This window comes from the organism of the source record quoted next, unplaced genomic scaffold, assembly GCF_019419815.1.
Source record: "Pyrus x bretschneideri cultivar Hongxiangsu unplaced genomic scaffold, Pyrus_bretschneideri_v1 Contig89, whole genome shotgun sequence".
NCBI lineage: Eukaryota > Viridiplantae > Streptophyta > Magnoliopsida > Rosales > Rosaceae > Pyrus > Pyrus x bretschneideri.
Window position 1 is genome coordinate 580,868 of NW_025999830.1, and position 17,595 is coordinate 598,462.

General features: G+C 38.5%; 2 protein-coding genes across 2 annotated transcripts; one reads left to right on the plus strand and one right to left on the minus strand.

The window, feature by feature from the left end:
• The first annotated feature begins 9,840 nt into the window (after nucleotides 1-9,840).
• On the plus strand, nucleotides 9,841-14,743 carry LOC103928520 (sodium/proton antiporter 1). Its single transcript, XM_009337568.3, has 10 exons — nucleotides 9,841-10,265; nucleotides 10,726-10,902; nucleotides 11,019-11,147; nucleotides 11,241-11,417; nucleotides 11,739-11,845; nucleotides 12,642-12,762; nucleotides 13,304-13,365; nucleotides 13,472-13,774; nucleotides 13,983-14,277; nucleotides 14,383-14,743. The coding sequence occupies exons 1-10, from the start codon at nucleotides 9,999-10,001 to the stop codon at nucleotides 14,500-14,502; spliced, it is 1,758 nt and encodes a 585-aa protein (XP_009335843.2). The 5' UTR covers nucleotides 9,841-9,998; the 3' UTR covers nucleotides 14,503-14,743.
• Nucleotides 14,710-17,421, minus strand: LOC103928525 (D-3-phosphoglycerate dehydrogenase 1, chloroplastic-like). The gene is made up of 5 exons (XM_048576277.1): nucleotides 16,694-17,421; nucleotides 16,224-16,600; nucleotides 16,020-16,130; nucleotides 15,836-15,931; nucleotides 14,710-15,573 (listed from the first exon to the last, which is right to left on the minus strand). The coding sequence occupies exons 1-5, from the start codon at nucleotides 17,232-17,234 to the stop codon at nucleotides 14,902-14,904; spliced, it is 1,797 nt and encodes a 598-aa protein (XP_048432234.1). The 5' UTR covers nucleotides 17,235-17,421; the 3' UTR covers nucleotides 14,710-14,901.
• Between the last annotated feature and the right edge of the window lie 174 nt (nucleotides 17,422-17,595).

Consider the following 17,595-nt stretch of genomic DNA (forward strand, 5'->3'; position numbering starts at 1 on the left):
CGGCAACTTATTGGTATAGTGGATACAATTAAAACATAATCCACAACGATGACATATATAAGGTTACATTGACATATAGTGGATACAATTGGCTTGGAATTCACAAAGATCACATATATAAGGTTACAGTGACACTTTGCAAGTCTTGTTACGTATATCAACCACCGCTTAACCGTGCATGTGAAAAACATGATACTTGTTGTCTCTTATTTTATGGACACACATGACCCTTAACGTCTTCTAAGCTTTTTCTTAATTTTGTTTTTCATTGAGGTCAACTAGGTTATGGTCATACTCACTAAATTCTGAGGCACAATGTACGTGCATCATAACTAGCGAACATTCACTTCTCATATTAAGTTGTAACCATGCACACCTTGCACACCATATACACACCACATGCACATAACAGAAATTTTTTCACAAATTTCTGCAATTGGACACTTGAAGCAAAAATCAGAACATACCCAGTATTCTAACACATCAAAAAGTAAAGTTTATTCCACAACCCATAGGCCCCAACACAAAATACAAACCCTAATTTAACTTCTAAGTATAAATTCATTTTACAAACAACACATTTATTCCATAAATCATTGATATAGAAACTTGGAACTAAACACCCTACCTTATTATGCCTGCCGAAGCTTCAATTGCCGAAAAAATGGAACTTTCCAACCAAAATATAAAATATGGTACAAACGTCCTATCTTTAAGGATGGAAACATTTGTGTTTGGTTATGGAAGAATAACACACATAGCTCACAGATCTGAGCTGAAACCCGAAAACCCCGACCTCACTCTTCTCACTTCTTTCTCAACATCCCTGTGTTCGAAATCAAAACTATGAGGTCAACCCAAAACTCAGCTCACTCTTCTCACATCTCTCTGGACTTCCCTCTCTTCAAAATCAAAGATTAACCCAAAAGTCCACAACTCACAGCTCCCTCGAGACACCCCCAACTTCAAAATCAGAAAAATGACACAACGAGTTGTGAGTTTTTATAATTTATATGTAGGTATTGTTGTCACTTCGCTTTTATGCATGGTGTGAATGGAGTGTGCATGGCTGATTTGTCTTATTTTGGTCACAAGATTAACAAAATGGGTCATTTCTATCAATTTCCCTTTCATCTTCATCCCTAAAAGATTTATTTAATTCAAAGATTGCTTAATTAACCATATGAGTTAAAGAAAAATAGTTCAATGTGAGATTATTACTTGCTTCCATGACATTCGGTTTTTATCCATCACATTGGTCAATCATTTTACAAATCAATGAGTTCTTTTTAAGATGACCTTGAGATGCTGGTAAAAAAAGAGCAATTTTCTAATTATTCTTATTGTAAGGTAAATGGTGACACATTAGTAAAAAATAAGGACTTTCCCTTAACAAAAATGAGGAAGTTTTAATAATTCGTTCTAATAGATAACAGTAGAAGATGCCCACACTCTGTGTGTCTGAAAATTTTCATTTCATTTTTTTATTAAAGAGTGTGATTAGTTTTTAAATTCTAAGAAAAAATCAATTATGAAAAAATGGTACAATGATGAAGTAATTTCTCCTAACGTGGGCATTTTTTGTAGTTATTTAATTTATGCCGTACTTTTCTCATTACATATTGTAATAGTAGACATGTTGATTGATAATTGTATTTCCCAAGAGATAAAGATAATTGTTATATAATTATTATAATTAACCAATAAAAATGAACAATATTAAGTGAAATCATCACAAATGCAAGTGGTTATCTATCACAGTGATGGAGAGGAGTTTGCCCTTGCACCACAGCGTGGGTTCGAAGCCCTTTGCCTCCCTAAACTAAAATTTAATCAAACAGATGTATCATTTGACAAAAAAAAAATAAAAAATAAAAAAAAGGTGAAATTACAATAAATAAATAAATGAAATTTAGTGTTGTGAAATTGAGAAATGTGTGCAGCGGAGCATAAAGTAAATAAGACACAATATTTACGAGGTTCAATGATAACTCACTATTTTCTCTTCACTCTCTAGCCCAGCTCACTAGTAATTTCTTCCGCATCTCTCTTCTTTCCTCTTCTGTTCTCTCTTTCTTCGATATTGAATTGTGTGTGCTACAATGAATGAATGAACCTTCCTTTATAGAGCTTTTCATCCAATAGAGTAATGTAGGAACACTATTCACTTTACAAAATTTCTTGAAATGAGCAGTGTATAAATAGTAATCCATTTGATTTTTCTTTAGATGAATAGTAAAGAACCATTCATGTGGACCATCCACATATTACATTACAACACTCTCTCTTGGATGACCATATGCCAATTTTGGTTGCCTCGTTAAAACCTTGATCTGTTTTGGATGCTCTTCTGATGAGTTTTCCCTCTGATTTCGGATTCTTCAATCTAACTTATAACTAAGTTGATGCAATCTGATACCATGCATGTGAAGGGAAAATATGAGATTTATGTGGGATTTCTAGTGACTAGCATGCATATACAATTCAAAATTTATATACGAAAGCAACGGAAGCATGTCATACATTTTATCAAAGCTATAGTCATGCAAATCCCCTTCAAGATGCATAGGTTTATATAAGATGCATCAAAAACAATTTATTGAAGAACAAAGTTTAGGAGTAGTTTTGTACCTCTTGATCTAGATCTAAGACCAAGGATTGACCACCTCCAAGCTCTTTGCTCCTTGAACTCCTTGAGCCTAGCCTCCCTCCTTGCCTCCTCCACTTTGTTGAGAATGAGTGCTCCTAGGTCCTCTTCAAGTTTCCAAAGATATGAAAACCTCTAAAGATCCTCACCCACTTTGTAATGAGAAAGATGAAGGAATTAACCAAAGGGTGATAAGATGATTAGCTAATAATCCCTTTGGTGGCCGGCCTTTGAAGAAGTTTAGAGAGAATGAATATGTTTTCTTTTGTGTATTCTCAATCACCTAACACACTATGTCTTGTTTTGTTCCTTTTATTTCTTAAAGAAACAAGTCAACAATTGACTTACTCTCTCTCCCTTCTCATATGGCCGGCCCTTTGTGTTTAATTTGGGTTTTGGGCTTTTAATTATTTCAAGTCATCCAATGCTTGAATAAAAGCCCAATGGGTTTTGGCCCAATGGGCCTAATTAAACCCGAACGTTTCTTTAAGCCCAAAACGATCTTTATCGCTTTTATGATTTCTTTAGACTTTCTAAATTAATCAAAACACTTAATTAATCCAATTAATTATTTCCTTCATCCATTAGTTACTCACTACAAGAGTGTATCGGTGAACAATCTTTTAGGTTCTAATTAGCAAGGCAGTGAGGTGATTGGCACCAATCCAATTGATTATCCAATCACTTAGTGATTTAAAACTTACTTTTAATTCACCTTCCTTTTAATGACTACATTTAATCATCTAGAAGAACTCACAAGCCATGAGTGACATCTAATCATATATCATGGCTACCCAAGCTAATGTAGAAGTTATTCGGAGAACCTATTCAGTTGGAATTTCAATGTAATTCGATCCTTCTCTAAAACAATACTCTCAATCACATTACTAGGGTATGGATTTATAATGTCAAACCCCTAATGTGATTATTCCTTCTTATACGATTCATTTGAGACGTATAGGAACGCTTTCCTTTATTACGCTCGATACTTCGGCCGAAGATTCCCGAATCATATCTTAGAGTATTCATCCTCTCTTATCGAAGATTAGAGATTCCTTGTTGCGCATTCACTTGCCTTCATGGCTAAGTGGCTTAACCCCAACGATGCCTTGGACACTCTCGAATGGAATGACTTTAACATAATCAAAGATTAAGTACTTAACCACAAGACAACGAGATGCCTCAGGTCAAAGGATTACTTACATTATTCCAACCATTAGAGTTACTTGCTTGACATGTGAGTAGACCTCCATGCAAGTACTCTCGTTCGATTGTGTTCAGTGAACTCATTCCCTTAATGAGCACCTACATGCTTGTCTTAGTGTCGCTACACGAATGGGATGAGACTTTCCATCCTTCCAATTGAAGCGGACATAGTATGTACCAGTCTATGGATTGTCAGTATCCCTCCGACAATCCTTATGACCAGGAACCTTTTTGGACATGATGGTTATGAGAAGAAGGTCTCTGTAACCTAACATCATTAGGTTACTTCTTCCATCGATCCATTGTCCATGGATTCACTATTTAGGACATATTTCGTTCATTGAGATAGTCCCAATTAGTATATTTGCCTTCCGATGTATAAGAGTCATATATACATCAATTCATTGTCCTGAAAGGTTTCTTCCAAAGATTGACTTTCAGGGCATATTTCCAACAGCATGATAGCTGGAGTGTTTGCTTCTAAAGGTGGATCACATGCCCTCCAAATTTTAATAGTCGACAAGTATTAACCAAACGCATTCATAACTTGCTTTATGGAGATATGTATTTCTAAGATATATGAACTTGCAACAATAAATCCTTGCTTCCTTGATCGTTGCAGAATCAATCTATTTGCATATGTAAAAACAAGTATTAACTCATACCATATAAACTCATGTCTAAACAACATTGTTAGAACTCTCTTAACATTATTTATATTTTAAATTTCAAGTCAAAACATTATACATATGTACTCAAAATTATTCTCGATATCAATATCATTAAAACGTTTAGGTTCATATTTTTGGAATTGATGCCCTTATTTAATCGGTACATAGATTAAGGAACTTATTGTCACATCCCGGCCTAGGGGGGATCATTTCCCGAGCCGCTCCACCACCGTAGCACGATATTGTCCGCTTTGGGCCCCGACTATGCCCTCACGGTTTTTTTTCTAGGAACTCACATGAGAACTTCTCAATAGGTTACCTATCCTAGGAGTGCTCTGATGCGAGAATTATACGCGCACAAATTAAACCCTCTTTTCGTCAATTGTAGTAAGTATGTAAGTAGAGATCGTTCTGGACCGGGGATTAGGAGGGATTGTTAATCTCTTGGAAACTGACTCAAAAACGTAAAAACAAGATAAAACACTAAACTAGACTCAAAGAATGTGAAACTAAACTTTAAAACACTAAGACAAACCAAAAGACTCAAAATGCTTTAAAAACACAAACTAAATTGATTTCTAACTAAATTGAACAATTAAGTAAAGGGGGATTGGATTTGGACGAATTTGGACGAATTTAAACTAAAAATGGAAACTTGGAAATAAAACAAATTGTAAATATGGATTTGACGGAAATGAATGGATGGGAAGCTAGCTAAGGGGTTCATCTCCACATATGTTATACTTGCATACAAAACGATGTCTAATTGCTTTTCAATAAACCATGAATTCTCAACGCCTCGGGTTAATTAGGTCCGCTTAAATTAACCGTCAAGTTTTCCTTAAGTTAATGAATTGGATGATTGCATACGACAATCCAAAGCATTCCTCAGAAGTTCCCTACATGAATTGCATAATAGAGATACAAGCAAGAATCATTAAGCATCATAAAAACTATAAGTGTTGACGAGGCATTCGTTACTATGATTGCATGAAACTTATGCCAAGAATATGTTTAACACGATTGTTTATAAGCAACCTCCACTACTTGTGAATATAAGTTCATAACTATTACGTGAAACTCACTTATATTCTAGCGTCAAATTCATGCATGAAAATTAAGCGTTCATTCTTAATAAACATACATAAATAGGTTATCAATCAAACAGTTAAACAAATTGAATTCACAACTTATGAAACGTAATTAAAAGTAATCAAATCATATTACAAACATAAACATAGTTTCGAATCACCCCCTAGCTAAAGGGGGTTTATTTCCTCATACGTACAAAACAAAGAGAATTGAAATTAAACATTGAAATCAAAGAAACGCCTAAACATTCCAACAACTCAATCTTGAATTGTATGAACGTTTAGGCCCTCTTATCTTCCTCTTTATTGTAGCATAAGGTCTAGGGATAGTTGGTTGGGGGGATGGAAGTGTTGGGAAATTATGGAAATGGATGAGGAGTGGTGGAAATGGAAGATGGTTTTTGGATTCTAAGGGAGAGAAACTCACGGCTAGGGAAGTGTTTGTGGTGTGTTGTGTTGTGAATGAGATCATATTTGAATGAATGAATGCAAGGGTATTTATAGGAGGAGTGGAGATGTATATGGCTATTTGTTTAAGGTGTTTGTGGTTGCAATGATGAAGAATTGCATGTGGAAATAAAAGGGAAAATGTGGTGAAATGATGAAGTAGGAAGGTGGAAATGCATGTGAGATGTTGGAAAGGAAATGGGAATATGAGTAGGCCATGGCATGGGAGTTGTTTTGTTGGTGTAAATGTGCCATGGTTGCAATGATGAAGAATAAAGGGTGCATGTGGGGTGGAATTGAATGAATGCAAAGTGAATGAATAATGAAATGAGTTAAAGAGAGAGAATGTGGTGAAATGATGAAGTAGGAAGGTGGAAATGCATGTGACTTGTTTGTGGAATAAAGAATGAATGGTGGAATGATGAAGAGTTGCATAAAGAATGCATGTAGGGTTAGCTAGGTTGGCTTTGTTTGGGTGCATGTGTGTTAATGGTGGTTTTGCATGTGAATTGATGGATTGTTTTTGATGGAATGGATGGTTCTTTGCATGGCTTTTGAAGTGATTGTGGGCTTTGGAATTGGAAGGAAATGCATGGCCTTGGGGTTGGTTTAAGAGAGAATGGGCTAGGCCCTTTGTTTTATGTCCAAAATGAATACAAGGCCTTCAAATTCGTCCAACACTTTGGCTCCAATCATATGCTATCCATTCCAAGCCCAATTTTGCTCCAAAATGCTCCAAAATGCATCTTTTTGCTTCCTTAGCCATATGAACCTAAAAACACACGAAAATGGCTTAAACTACTAAAACAACTATGAATTAACAACATAGATGCACGAAAACAAGCTAAGTAAGTCGCCTAAATATGCTCCTATCATGCTCTCGCGCACTACTCACTTAACTTCGGAGTTCCCATGGAACCCGAAGCCAGTGAGCTCCCAAAAGGCCTCGTACTAGGTAGGGATGGGAATATACATATAAGGATCACTCCCTTAAGCGACGTGGGATGTCATAATCCACCCCCCTTAAGGGTCCGACGTCGTCTTCGGCACACCATGGTCAGGGTTAGGCTCTGATACCAAATTGTCACATCTCGGCCCGAGGGGGACCACTCCCCAGGCCCGCTCCACCACCGTAGCACGATATTGTCCGCTTTGGGCCCCGACCACGCCCTCACGGTTTTGTTTCTGGGAACTCACACGAGAACTTCCCGATGGGTCACCCATCCTTAGAGTGCTCTCGCGCGCTACTCGCTTAACTTCGAAGTTCCCATGGAACCCGAAGCCAGTGAGCTCCCAAAAGACCTCATACTAGGTAAGGATGAGAATATACATATAAGGATCACTCCCCTGGGCGATGTGGGATGTCACACTTATGGTCCTCATTTACATAAATCAAGGAACTTCTGGCCCTTTATGGCAGTCATATTAATTTAATTGAGGAAACGATGTTCTCTCAGTTGATTAAAAAACTTCAGGTTTTAATTTTAAACAATGAACTTCGAGTCCAATCTTTTTATATGATGAGGATCAAGGAACTTCAGGTCCGATCTTTTTATATGATGGAACTTCAGGCCCAATCATTTTATATAATGGGGATCAAGAAACTTCACGTTCTAGTTTGATCAAGGAACTTTGGGTCTTGTATATACTCATCATAATAAAATGTAGTGCAATAAGTAAATTAAAGTAGAGGGAGGTAATTCCAGCCACTATAAATAAGTTGCTTTAAGTAATAATTGTGACAAGGCTTTAATTTAGCTCCATTCACATAAATATCAAAACTTAAAGATAATAATTGTTATAATAAGAAGGACGACAATGTTGCGCCATTCACAATATATTAATGTATGATGGGCAATACACCAATCACATTAATAACAAGATTTATAATGATAAGAAAAAAGTAAATACTAACTTACTATACTTCCTTTCTTCCTCTTTTGTCAACACTTTAGTACGTCCAATTTGTCTTTTCTTTTTCATCGGATTCATGGCACCATTATTTCCACCTTTTGAATTTTAAATAAAGGAGATTTGGTAAGACTTTTGTAAAAGTCCTAAGCCACTGAATTTTGTGTAGACCCTTGCCACCTACCTTTGAATCAATTCTTTTCTTTTCACAATTCATTGCCAATAATAATAGTTATATAATCAAATGTATATTTGCTTTAAGAAAATTAGTTGTATAGAAGTATGAAGATAGCCAGCTAATCGAGGTGAGAGGCATGCACTGTTTCACCGGATTTATGGCATTATGTTTTCCATAGACACGAGAACTTCTCGTGCTGATAACGTGTTATGAAATCAAGGATATGTGTGCAGTGAAACATAAAGTAAATAAAATACAATATTTACGAAGTTCGGCAAGTGCGTCTATGTCCTCGAGGCAGCAGTAGTACTTTCTTTCATTATCTGAAATAATAGGAGTATAATGATAACTCTCACAATTTTTTTTCTCTCTAGCCCAACTCACTGGTAATTTCTTCCGCATCTCTCTTCTTTCCTCTTTTCTCTCTCTCTCTCTCTCTCTCTCTTGGACATTGAATTGAGTGTTTACAATGAACAAATGAACCTCATTTTACAGAGGTTTTCATTCGACAGAATAATGTAGCAACACTATTCATTTTACAAAATTTCTTCAAATAAAAAGTAATCCATCTTATTTTTCTTCATATAAATAGTAAAGAACTATTCGTATGGGTCATCCACATATTACATTACAACATTTAGCAAATATTTTTTGATGAAGAATAATTTATAAAAAAAAATAAATATAGAAAAGAATGAAGTGCCAATTTAGTCCCTAAACTATTATCTTAATGAAAATTAGGTTCCTAAATTATTTTTTGGGTAAAGTATCCCCTAATTTTATTAAATATTGCTAATTTCATCCCTACTATTATATATAGCTATTTTATCCAATTTTTCGTTAACTTAAGTCATTTGAAACACTTTAGAGTGTAATACTGTAATTTTCTTGCATATAAGACATTAACCTTTCATAAAGGTTGCAAATCTAACGTCTAATTTACCCTCCAAAGTTAACTTCATCCACTGTTTCTTTATGAAAAATTACCAATCTACTTTCTAATGTGTATCACATGCAAGTAACATGACTGAAATTGACGGAAAATCGAATATAGTAAATTTGAATTGAATATTAGCGATATAATTGGCAGATTTTTATAATTGAAGGACTGATTTTTCTAAAAAAAAAATAGTTTGAAGACCTAATTTTCACTCATATAATAATTCAATAACTAAATTGACAGTTCATCCTTAACAAAAAAAAATGCTTTTTGTCCAAAAAAATTAAAAAAAAATTGCAAACTAAATGATGTATCATTAATAGGAATGAACATGTTTATCAACGGTCAAATAATAATCTAATTATCAACGATCAAGTAATAATCTAATCATCAACTTTCATATCATTTAGTTTAGGGGTATGCCATTCACACATCTCATTTTACTTCTCACACACCCCTTGATAATTTATGTATGTTGATCTTCTTTAATACATCTAATCTGACGATCAAAAATTAAAAATATGTGTGAAAAATAAAATAAAATGTGTGGTTATCACATTCCTTTAGTTTATAATATTTTATTTACAAATTTACTCTCTTTAGCATTATACATTAAAAAATAATTACAGACTGCAGAGATTTAGAAAGACGAAAGTCGAGACATCGAGTAGTTCCAAACTTTTTCCAGTTTCTGGTGATAACATTACAAATACAAACCCACCAAGAAACACTACTTCCACTCCCATTTCCACTCCATCCACACCTAAATACCTTTCAATTTCCATGCAACTGGCCCTATCACTCACAAACAAGAACCTCTGCAGACTGCAGACCTCAGTGATCCGAACCCAGTACCCACTACACTCATCCTCTTCATCTTCTGCAACCCAGCTTTCCGGCGGCTCCAATGGCTTCCCTCTCGATTGGGGCCCACTTGCCTCCATCCCACCACCACCATTTCACGAAGCGCTCCCTCCCCTTTGTCTCTAAGACCCACAGCTTATTTCCTTATCTGCCTTGCTTCGGCTCGTCTCTGCGTGGAATTCGAGGTTCCAGATTGCTCGGCAATGGCGTGCTGGCCAGAGCTGAGGACAAAGCACGAGATTCGAGGTCTTCTTCTTCTCCTTCAGCTCAGCAGCAGAAAGTTAAATCCAGCTCCGACAGAGAGTTGCAGGTTCTTCTTTGGCGAAAAGCTTCCTTTTTTAACACTACCCAGTAGTTAGTTTTGCTTGTTTTGCAATTTGGTTGGTTCATTTTGGCAAAGTACGTGTAAATTTGAATTGGGTAATTCGTGAAAAGTTCAACATACTCGGATAAATTTGTGAAAATTAGTAATTTTGAAAGCCCCTTTGATAATTTGTTGATATTTTGAATCTCCTTACTGCATATAGTTTAATTAATCCCTTTGAGATTAGAATTTGAAATGTATCAGTGGCACCCGCACATATAATTAGTTCATGGGTATGGAATTGCCTAATAGGATAAGACGGGTTTCTCTTGGATTGCCATTTACTTGCTGCTTTGTAAACTAAATTGTCGAAACTTGAAAGTTTTGAAGGCCTCTAGTATGGCATCTTGCTCTTGTTTGGTGTTGGTTTTCTCAATTTCTGAATCACATTTTAGCATATTATCAGGAGTTGAACCCAAGTTCTGGATCATGTGATCCTTTATGTTCGGTTGATGAAACGAGCTCACAAGAATTTGAAGCCAGTTACCGGCCAAAAACTGATTTGCTGAAAGCTATTGCAGTATTTGCCGCAGCTGGAACAGGGGCAGTGGCAATTAACCATTCCTGGGTTGCTGCTAATCAGGTAACATTTTATTTGCAGCGTGATTTCCTAAGTGCTTCTTCAGCATATAATTGTACACATTTAAAAAGGATGCTTTATTACAACACTAAGTTGATAAGACAGAACTTGTAATACAGGACGTTGCCATGGCATTGCTGTTTGGAATAGGATATGTGGGCATCATTTTTGAAGAATCTCTGGCCTTCAACAAAAGTGGAGTAGGTTTGTTAATGGCTGTGAGCTTGTGGGTAGTAAGAAGTATTGGGGTAAGATTTATATTTACTACTTGAAAGCGCAACCGCATTTGCAATATCTTGTACATTTTCCTTCTCCCAAACCTAATTTTGATACTTTATTAGGCTCCTTCAACTGATATAGCTGTTTCAGAATTACAACATGCATCTGCTGAAGTCAGTGAAATAGTGTTTTTCTTGCTTGGTGCAATGACGATTGTGGAGATAGTTGATTCGCATCAAGGATTTAAGCTGGTTACTGATAATATAACCACTCGAAAGCCAAGGATGCTCCTTTGGGTGGTGAGTTCTTTGCTTCTTCTGTCATGCGAATGTCTATTATTATTTTCTAATGCACATTTGAGATATTGGACTTACTCTAGCGGACTCATTCTTGATTATTCAATCAACAACTTCTTCGAACATACCATATTTCGCTGGATTGGCTGTGGTATAAGAGATTTGTATGTCTGCTAAAATCCAAACAGATAAGAATTTTCAATAGAAACTACGGCCAAATCCCAAATTAAACTTCACTTTTTGTGACAGGGTTGTCCTTTTACTGTTTACATTACTTTATGTGTCAATCAAATTGCATATAATGAGTAAATGTTGAATTTTCAGGTGGGTTTTGTGACTTTTTTCCTTAGTTCAATTCTTGACAACCTGACGTCCACCATTGTCATGGTTTCTTTATTGCGAAAGCTAGTTCCTCAGTCAGAATTTCGCAAGTATGTTCTGAGCATCTAATATCTATTTGAAGATTTCTTAATACTGTTTCAGCTAAAATCATCCAACGTTGAGTTACTTTTGGGCATTTAGGCAAATGTCATTTTTTCTTTTAATAGTTTCAACTTTTAGAATTTAATCTTTCCTGGTGATGTGTTGGAGAATAGTAGATATGAATGGTCAATGTTTCTAGGTCATTAGAGTACGGTCCAAGGAAAATCATATTAAGCTGAATCATATATCTGTTGAGGTTTTTGCTTGAAATGTTTCTTTGAATGAAGACATTGCTTCCCAGATTTCCGAAGCAACATAAAGGAGATGAGATCCTGCAAATAACTAGTAATACACATTGCAAGAGGCTATACCTTGACCCTGTCAAAGGAGTACATCTCTTGCACAGATACATAAGGAAACTAATAGAAAATAATTGCCCTATTTATTTCCTTACCTGCAATCTCGCCACTTGTTATTCCAGCCCGGAATTACTATCATCCTACTCATTCTAAAACTATCAGTTTCTATTATATCTTTGACAACTTGTGATTAGCATTTAAAAGAAACTTATTATACCACTTTCTGTGTATGTTACTTAGGAAGTCAATTAGAAATAGGATAATAACTAAAACTGTGTTTGTTTCCAAATATAGTCTCTTTAAGCACCACTTTAGCATGTTCATATTTCCTACCTCATTTGGCCATGTATAAAGTTGTACTATATTTCCTGTGCACTGTGCAATAATGGAGCCCAAGGAGATGCTTAATTTCTGCTTCATTCACCGAATTGTATTTTATTGACAGGCTTTTAGGAGCTGTTGTTGTCATAGCCGCAAATGCTGGTGGTGCATGGACTCCCATTGGTGATGTTACCACTACTATGCTGTGGATACACGGTCAGATATCCACGTTGGAGACAATGAAGGTCGTTCTCTTCACTCTGACATAAGTATTCATATATCAAATTTCTTCTCGTTTTATTTTTTATTTTTTTATTTTTACGTTGTCCTATTATCTATTTACTAGGGATTTATGCCTGATGTGTGTTATTGTATTTTCCAAAGCAAAACTGGAGCTTTTATGCAACCAATCATGGTTTAGCTTATGCTGTATGTTAGTCCTATCTTACATTTGGAAAGGTTGTACTGCAAGGATGATAGTTATAATGGTTTTTTATTTGCCTTCCACTGATCTTCAGTATGACATTATATACTTGATCTCTTTATTGAAATGTTATGAATTTTTGTTCACCTGAATTCTTTAGAGGCATGTAATGAGAATGGGTATAAGCATACTATTTTATGTGGAGAAGTTTTGTAAACCACTTTTCCATTTAGAGTTTCTGTTCCTGAGGGGTAAGTTTTACCGTCTGGATATCTGGCACTTGATTATGTAGAATGATCATCCTTGAAGTAATTATTTTATCAATACTCTGACCTAAAATGAATACGTTTTTCTTGCTTCAGACCTTGTTTATACCTGCAGCCGTTTCTCTTGCTGTTCCTTTGGCGCTTATGTCCCTGACTAGGTACTTCTTTTGTGTTGTCAAACCAAAGACAGGGAATTGAGATGTGAAAGTGTGTATTAAACTTGGTGAATCGTAGATGAATGATATGAGTTTTTCTTCCATTCAGTGAAGTAAGCGGGAAAGGACCAGACACGTCCATTGTCATGGCATCTGAACAGATGGCACCTCGGGGACAGCTTGTTTTCTCTGTAGGTATTGGAGCTTTGGTTTTTGTTCCAGTGTTCAAGGCCCTAACTGGGTTGCCTCCTTACATGGGTATGCTTCTGGGACTCGGAGTCCTTTGGATTCTGACTGATGCTATACATTATGGTGAATCGGAAAGACAGAAGTTAAAAGTGCCGCAGGCTTTGTCAAGGATTGACACTCAAGGAGCCCTGTTCTTCCTTGGCATCCTATTGTCAGTTAGCAGGTGAATACACTGAAACTGTACTCGACTTCTTTTTCTTGCAATTGCAAAAATCATTACCATATAATTAGCAGCAGTAACAAAGTTTCAAGTCAATCATATATATCGCATGGCTTGGCATCCTACCACTTGGCTTTCGACAGACTATGCAAAAGTGGCTACAGAAGGCATAAATCTCACTTTCTGCATTTTAACTTCTCTTGTACTCTAGCCTGGAGGCAGCAGGAATTCTTCGGGAATTAGCGAATTACCTGGATTCTCACATTCCCAATATTGAACTGATTGCAAGTTCAATAGGAGTAGTATCGGCAATTATAGACAATGTTCCACTGGTCGCTGCAACTATGGGGATGTACGACCTCACTTCCTTTCCCAAGGATTCTGAGTTTTGGCAGCTGGTTGCATATTGTGCTGGTACTGGTGGCTCCATGTTAGTTATTGGTTCTGCAGCTGGGGTTGCTTTTATGGGGATGGAAAAGGTGGACTTCTTCTGGTACTTGCGGAAGGTATCAATGAGTCAACTGGTTTCAAATACTGTTTAAACATAACATCCTTGAAGTTTCATCCTCCTTTTGGTGTTGACGAAAAAATTCATTGTCCGTCCTCTGCAGGTGAGTGGTTTTGCTTTTGCCGGTTATGCCGCTGGTATCGCTGCCTATTTAGCAGTTCAAAACCTCCACATCTCCCTACCGACTACAGTAGCTCAGGTTCCTTTCATTTCTGGTTCATGAATTGGAACTTCTGATGATGCAGTCCATACTTCGACATGAGTGTTGTTCACATTAGATTGCAAGTGATTGTGGACGGTGAATGAGCAATAGAGCGATGATTCTCACTTACAATTTATAAAAATTATTTCATGTGTTTGAGGAAATAAGATTCATGCGACGATGAGTTCAACGAGATTTGTAAGAGCTTTTAGGGAAGACACTACTTCCTTGCACAGAAATAAACAATCCCAACTTCAAATGCGATATGAAAGCAATACAGGGTACACACATGATCATCGCAAACTGAATTATTCTTCGTTCTCACCTAAATCTAACACAAATCATACGGATTTCCAAAATCGGGCAGGTAAGATGTAGCCACGCCACCTAACGGAAAGCAAAACATAAGGAAAAGGCAGTCTACAACTTGAGGAAAACGAACTCTTCAATGGCTTGAACATCCCCAATCCTTTTCAAAGATTGCTTGCTGGGTTGGTCATCCACCCCGATTGCCATCACAGCCTGCTTTCGCGGGGCAATCCTTCCAACACTCATGAAACTGACATTCACATTCTCCTCTCCCAAAATGCTTCCAACCTGTCCTATCATACCTGGCTGATCAACCTGTCTGCAGAGGATGATGCTACCTTCCAAGCTCACATCAACTTCGAATGATCCAACCTTCGTCAAGTGAGGAACCCCATCCTTAACCCTACCCTCCACCTTGATCTCTCCGCTCTCTGAGATCGCACTGGCAAATTTGGATTCCACGTTGGCAATCTGAACTTGGATTGAGTCAAGTGGATTCTCAGGCGAACCATCAAGAATGGTTCGCTCTTCTGTTATCCTAAGTCCTCTCTGTTTGGCAGTGAAATCTGCATTAACCAGATTCACGAAAACGCTGGATATGGGCTCAATGAGGCCCTTCGTAATCATGGCTCGGAGCAACCTAGTGTCAAGGTCATCAGGAGCCCTAGCTGAAGCATATGAGACCTTGACAGTTTTCACGCCACTACCTCCTGCCACTAACTGGACTGCCAGTCTCCCTAGCTTCTCAGCAAGTACAACATAAGGCTTCAGTTCTGTCAAAACCTACAATCGAGAATGGCAAGAGAAACTGTAAATTATCGCAAGCGCCGGAAGAATTTAATCTTGATATTATATACACTAACGCATTATGAACATTTTAGATTTGGTACGTGAAACTTGAAAAATTCGTAACACTCCAAAACATAACAAGTAGCTTTGCAGATCCAGTTCAATTGTAACATTTCCAGAGCAGACAATAAACAAGCTATCCAGAGACGTCATAGAAAATGAAAGAGACGAGTATATTGGGCAATTGCGATGATACCTCAGCAGGAACCATTGGTGCATTGACTGCGGTAGCAGCAAGCTCTCCTTTCAAGGCTCCAACGACGGCTTCAGCAATTTCAACGGCCACGCCTTCCTGTACATCAAATTCAAAAATCATAAGACACCCAGGTGAAAACAAAAACTAGGAAATAAGATATTGACGCAAACCAGCAAAACGGTACCTGTGCTTCCATGGTACTGGCACCGAGGTGAGGAGTGGCGGTAACTCTCTCGTGCAACACCAACTTGTTGCCCTGTGGCGGTGGCTCCACCGTGAACACATCGAGAGCAGCCTACGGACGAAAAAAATCAATGACATTATTAACTTTCATGCACAATGCTAAAATGCATATGGCATTTGAATATGTAAAGGGTAAGAACCTAACCTGAGCAACGACTCCGGTATCGAGCGCCCTGACAAGTGCATCCTCATCAATGACACCACCACGAGCGACGTTCACAATTCGTACCCCCTTCTTCATCTTGGCAAAAGTGTCATCATTGAGAACCTTCGCGGTGGCGGGAGTAAGAGGCATGTGCAAAGATATGAAATCGGAGGTAGCCAAAGCCTCATCGAAGCTTACAAGCTCCACACCAATGGCACGGGCACGATCCGCCGGAGCATATGGGTCGTGGGCAATCACGTGCATACCGAGCCCCTTGGCACGCCGAGCCACTTCAGATCCAACTTTCCCGAACCCCATCACGGCTAAGGTCTTCCCAACAAGGGAAACACCCACATACTTGTTCCTTTCCCATTTCCCTACAACACAACGAAATTGAATCACAACTGTTCGACGAAATGCCCCAATGAACACAAAACAAAGGAAAGATTACAATTAACAGAATAACTCACCAGCTTTCACAGACGCGTCGGCCTGAGCGACGTTGCGAGCCATCGCGGTCAAGAGAGCAATCCCGTGCTCGGCAGCAGCAACAGTGTTGGCCGTGGGAGCGTTCACTACCAAGCACCCGAACTCAGTCGCCGCAGCTAGATCCACGTTGTCGATGCCGACGCCGGCTCTTCCCACAACCTTCAACCTCCCGCCAGAGGACTCGAACACCTCGCGGGTGACCTTGGTCCCGCTCCGCACGATCAACGCGTCGCAGAGCGAGATCTTGGTGCAGAGCTCCTCGGGACTGAGATTGTAGGAGCAGTCGACATTGGCGAACTGCTTGAGGAGGTTGATTCCGGGCTCTCCGAGCTTCTCGGAGACGAGGACGGTGGGCTTGGCGTCGAGGTTCGCAGCAGACAGCACCACGACCAGCCGCGGAGGGGCCCCGCGGCGCGAGGCGGGAGTAACTGAGAAAGCGGAGAGGGAGGGCTTGGAGGAGAGAGAGAGGGCGGGGTTCCGTAAAAATGGGGAGCGGAGGGTTTGCGATGCTGACGTGGCCATATTTGGGTGGTGCTGGCGGTGATGCTACAGGTGGTGGCGGCGGCGGCAGTGTTTGAATGTATGTTTTTCTCTGGTCGAGGTGTTTTCGTACGTATAGGTGTGTGTCAAGTGGGGTGGGGAGGAGAGAGAGTGAGATTGAGAGGGGAGAGAGAGAAAGAGAGAGAGAGAGAGAGAGAGAGAGAGAGGGGTCAGCCCTCAGACACAGGGTTTCGGAGCTTTGTCGTTTCAGACAGGCGGGGACTTTCACGCGCTAGTTTGTCGGGTGGGAAAGTCGGGATGAGTGGGAGAGCGTGTAGGTAGCGAGAGTGGGGGAGGGTTGGTTTTTGGTGAAATACCAACCCCGGCCACATTTTAATTTCTT

Coding starts and splice junctions, on each gene's coding strand:
- LOC103928525 (XM_048576277.1), bottom strand. CDS start 17,234: ATGGCCACGTCAGCATCGCAAACCCTCCGCTCCCCATTTTTACGGAAC. Junction 15,932..16,019: donor CCAGTACCATGGAAGCACAG/GTACCGTTTTGC, acceptor TTTGATGTACAG/GAAGGCGTGGCCGTTGAAAT. Junction 15,574..15,835: donor CACCAATGGTTCCTGCTGAG/GTATCATCGCAA, acceptor TCTCGATTGTAG/GTTTTGACAGAACTGAAGCC.
- LOC103928520 (XM_009337568.3), top strand. CDS start 9,999: ATGGCTTCCCTCTCGATTGGGGCCCACTTGCCTCCATCCCACCACCAC. Junction 10,903..11,018: donor CCTGGGTTGCTGCTAATCAG/GTAACATTTTAT, acceptor CTTGTAATACAG/GACGTTGCCATGGCATTGCT. Junction 12,763..13,303: donor CCACGTTGGAGACAATGAAG/GTCGTTCTCTTC, acceptor TTCTTGCTTCAG/ACCTTGTTTATACCTGCAGC.